This window comes from Pelecanus crispus, chromosome 2 (assembly GCF_030463565.1).
Source record: "Pelecanus crispus isolate bPelCri1 chromosome 2, bPelCri1.pri, whole genome shotgun sequence".
NCBI classification, from domain to species: Eukaryota; Metazoa; Chordata; class Aves; order Pelecaniformes; family Pelecanidae; genus Pelecanus; species Pelecanus crispus.
Window position 1 is genome coordinate 106,883,667 of NC_134644.1, and position 4,387 is coordinate 106,888,053.

Below are 4,387 nucleotides of genomic sequence, written 5' to 3' on the forward strand. Positions count from 1 at the left end.
TGAAATACTTAAGCTAGCTGCTACGTCATCAAGTATTGCATAGGGAGGTAGAGGGAGACTTTGCCAATGGACTGGCTGGCTTGTTACATTTTAAGAGCTTTATGAATTGTTAAAAAGCTCTTCCCCTCAGAATGACGCCAGGTGAAGAGCATGCAGCGCTGGCAGCAGCATGCGACCCTCCTATTTCGGTATTCTGCTTGAATACAAGATTGACCTGGAAAAGAAAGGACAAGCACAATGGCTTTTGAGAAAGAAGTCACCTTCTTTCCAACTTCTTAAGGGTCAAGGCTCAAACAACTGGAGGGCCAGTCCACAACCATTCTCTCAATCAGCCAGCCAGCTGGAAAATATTACCTCTCTTCATAAGGAAAGGGCTGTAACTACAGTGGTCCTTTTGCTACTTCCTTCATTTTCACATTTTCTATGAAGAATAAGTTATGAACTATATTAACTAGAGACAAGTTTTTTTTTTCCTAAGCCCCAGCATAACAATCCAACCAATACCTGTCAATCACCTTTTTTCTCGATAGCAGAGAGCAACTCTGACCCTTGCCTTCATTCGGGAAATGGTAGATAGGAAGAGAGAAATCAAAATAAACACTATAACCTGATGTTTAAAGCTGTTAAGTTTTCTTAAGAACACCCAATGTCAGAATACCTGGAGTACCTTAAATTTCAAAAAGATGTTACGGTATTCTGAGAGGGGAAAATATGCTCACATTTTAGAACACTGTGCATGTCTGAGAGTTAAACAAATGAGAACTACCCACAAAAGAACAATAGTGTTTTCCCCTTGGTGGACTCTACCACTGTTTTCCTAAACATTAAGAGTCAAAGTGTGTTCACTATCAGCCAGGCACCTATCCTGTCACTGTACATTCACAATAAAAAACCCTCTTTCCAGTGCGTGTTACTCATAAATGTGCTCAATCAGACCGACTCTCCGCCCCTTTATGTTCTAAGGTGAATTAGGAAAGGGTCTGTTAAAGGATGATACAGGCCATTCTTTTGTGATGGTCTGGAGTTTCCTCTCCCAATACATTTTCTTCTTATTTAGCACTTCCATTTTTATCCTGTGTTCCTCTTCGGCCATCTCACATTCTCTTTCTATTTGCTGTATTTTTGCCACATGAACTTCATTCATTTGGATTAATTGCAGTTGCAAAATTGACATTTGCTGATGATGTTCTTCCTCATGCATCTTTTTCAGAGCACTTTCCTGAGATGCTTTACTTCTGTAGTTCTTATCTGCTGCTATTCTGACATCAGAGCACGAAGGCTCAGGTTGGGAGGTACCTTCACATACTGGGAAATGTACCAGCTCTTTCTCTTCATCACAAAGTTCTCTATTTGAGACAACAAATGACTCTGCAAAACATAAGAGGAAAAAGTATTATAGTATTCCCTTCTTCTCCCTCAAGAAACACGAACTTGTGATAATACAGTTATTGGTGTATGCATCTAAACCTTGTGCTTCTGTACCATAGTACAAGAACCGCTACATACTGCAGTTCTGTTGCAGAATACTAAGGGCATAATGGTCTGAACTGAACCACTTTGGTTGCTGTTGATAGACCTCCATGGCTCTAACGGGAGCTTGCAGTACTAAAGTGAATGTAGACATCCGTAAGTGGACACCTGAATTTAGGTGGCTGAGCCTGGAGCTGAACCTTAATGCAGCTGTTTAAGCTAAATCCTTATGTGACTTGCAATATTTTTATGAAAGATCTGAGTGTCAGGTGAAGAGCTGTATCAAGGTGAATACCAAGAGACTGAGGGAATACTAGGAAGAATACTACTTATTCCTTCCTTATCACTCCTGTACATGTCGTAAATGCACTGGTGTATATTTTTAGGAAAAAAAATTACATTATTCTAACTTTGAGAAGGTTCTACTAATTCTTCTGAAATAAAAGAAACTACTCAGGGAATAAAATAGTTACCACTACAAAGAAGGGTCTCAAAATACATTCCTTTACAAATCCTATGACTACTTATGGTAAATATAATTATGAAAGAGACATTGTAAGAATGTTATCTAACAATGTAGTTACTATTGTCTTTTGAGCAAGGACAGTCTTCTGTGTGCGAGCCTGACATAATAAAGCTTGCAAGAAACCACTGTAGCCACCCTCCCTTCTGGTTTTGGATTATTCCTTCTGTCTATGCTTGCCAAACAAAGAAGAATGTAGTGCTGAACTTTTTCAGAAAGGCCATTCTCCAATGTGGACTGCAGTATGAAACATGGTTCTACATACTCTTTTTAGTCCTTGAAACAAAGGAGGAAAGACCTACAGGGAACTCTTGCAGCAGACAATTGTGTATCAATTTGCTGCTGGCGGCTTCACCCCGCCCCGCCCCCCCAATGCTCAGACAACCTTTTCCCAGCAAAATGATACTTTATAAAGGATCAAAATATCCTTCTGACTGTTCTCTGGAAAGCCAGCATGATAGCTACTGTGATGCTTGCCACAAAGCAGCAGATATGTCAAAAACTGATGAAAAAAAAATTGTGTAAAACCTCAGTTTAACTCCTGGGGGCCTAGGGAAATACACAGTCTTATAATCTCATAGCTCTGAAATTACTTTTCTATAACCAGCAGTCACAGCTAAGTGGAGAGATTTAGACTGCTGAAAGAGAATCACTGGCAAAATCACATACAAAACAATATTACTTGCATCATTACAATAACATTTATACCTTGACTAGAAGCATCAGGCTGATATTCAGAATCTTCTTCTGGTGGGCTCTGCAAAAAGTACATTTGCTCAGGCATTATGCTGGCAATCTTCTCTTTCCCTATGATGTGAGTATTTATAAGTGGACTAATACTTCTTTTTACCTTCTCCCGCCTTTCATGTGCCATTATCTTTTTTGTCCGTGCCTTGATATTTTCCCAGCATTTCTTTAACTGTTTGAAGTCTCGCAGTGATACACTGGGCTGTGAATTATATTCATGAGCTAGAGCTTGCCAGGTACGTTGTTTCAGAGCAATAGTTCTTGCATCACTTTTTTTACATTCAAGCACATATTTGTATTTTTCAACTAATGCAAGCAGCACGCTCTTCTCCACTTCTGAGAAGTATTTAGCAGGCTTTATTATTTCGTTTTGCATTTTCTACTGTTTCTCCAAGAAGGCAAAAATCCTATGAAAACAATGTTGAAAGCAAAAAAAAAACAGACACAAATTAGAACTGGATACAGTATCAGGAAACTGTGTTTCAGCAAATAACTCCTAAGCATAGCTTCTGATTCTAACACACTTCATTTTCTAGAATAGTTTGTGAGTAGTTCTAGAGTACATAATGAAACATTCAGTTAAGATATAGTATAATTAAATGCTGTTTTCTATTGCCACTCTAGCAGCTACACAGTTACAGAGGTATACCATAATGAGGAGAAGCTTCTTGTCTTTGTTACAATTTGCCTTGATACAAAATACTCAGTATTCGATTAACTTAGTAACTTGTTTACTTGTTTTTAATAACTTGTTTTCCTATTCAGTGCACTTTGTTACACCCAGAGAGTTTTCAAAGCCCTGAACTGTGGACCAAGTTCTGAAATCCAGCCTTTCATAGCTTCAGGTTTAAGTCTAAGGCCACCTTCAGCAGGTTTGGGTTTCCTTTGGTACACAAAAGACCCTCTTCTGCCCTTGCTGACTGCATATAACTAATTCCTCCCCTCTCTCTACGTTATTTGAAAGTTGTATGAGAAATGATAGCAAGAAGTTCTCTTTTTCAAGACTTCTGTCGGTTTGGTTCTCCTTCATGCTCAGCCCTCCTGACTGACATCCAATAGGCAGCAGGATCCTGACCAGTATTACAACACTGAGAAGAGGCAAGGGTTGCAAGAAGACATGAGTTAATTACGGAAATGAACCGCTCTGAAGTTACAGATGCTTCGCCCTTTACTGCTGACTCTGTGTGTGTGGCACTCTTCCTTATGCTTGCACTGCTGGTCACTCTCAGGAGCAAATGACCAGGCTAAAAAGGGTTTTGGCCTCACTCAGTACGGCTACTACTATATACTTACACCATGTTAATGATTGGTGCTCTTCTCAAGCCTAGGACTTAACACAGTCAATAGGAAAAGTGTAGCTGATACCAGGGAATTCTTAGCCATAAAAAAACCAAACCAAACCAAACCAACCAAACAAAAAACCCCAATGTTTCCTTGAATTATTAACACATGACTGTGCTGCAAAATGTATTTTTTTCTTTTAACTTTCCACACTTCTTTCCCCATTCCCTCCCACTACAAATGTGTAGCCCAAATTACTTTTACATTTTGGGCAGAAACTTCTGGATAATTAAGTAGAAAAAGGGGGAGCAATGCTATCTTAGCTCACATTTCTTCTGGTTTTAATCATAAAACTCAGAGATGGAA

At 39.2% G+C, this 4,387-nt stretch overlaps 1 protein-coding gene across 1 annotated transcript; it reads right to left on the reverse strand.

Moving 5' to 3' along the window:
* Window positions 1-958: 958 nt before the first annotated feature.
* On the reverse strand, window positions 959-3,116 carry MSANTD3 (Myb/SANT DNA binding domain containing 3). The gene is made up of 2 exons (XM_009483071.2): window positions 2,702-3,116; window positions 959-1,368 (listed from the first exon to the last, which is right to left on the reverse strand). Exons 1-2 carry the CDS (start codon window positions 3,114-3,116, stop codon window positions 959-961), a joined length of 825 nt encoding a protein of 274 aa, XP_009481346.2.
* Between the last annotated feature and the right edge of the window lie 1,271 nt (window positions 3,117-4,387).

Bases quoted from the DNA above. Each gene is read 5' to 3' on its own strand.
- MSANTD3 (XM_009483071.2), bottom strand. From the start codon at position 3,116: ATGCAAAACGAAATAATAAAGCCTGCTAAATACTTCTCAGAAGTGGAG. The intron at 1,369-2,701 runs GTATAAATGTTA...TATGTTTTGCAG, and splicing joins GCCTGATGCTTCTAGTCAAG to AGTCATTTGTTGTCTCAAAT.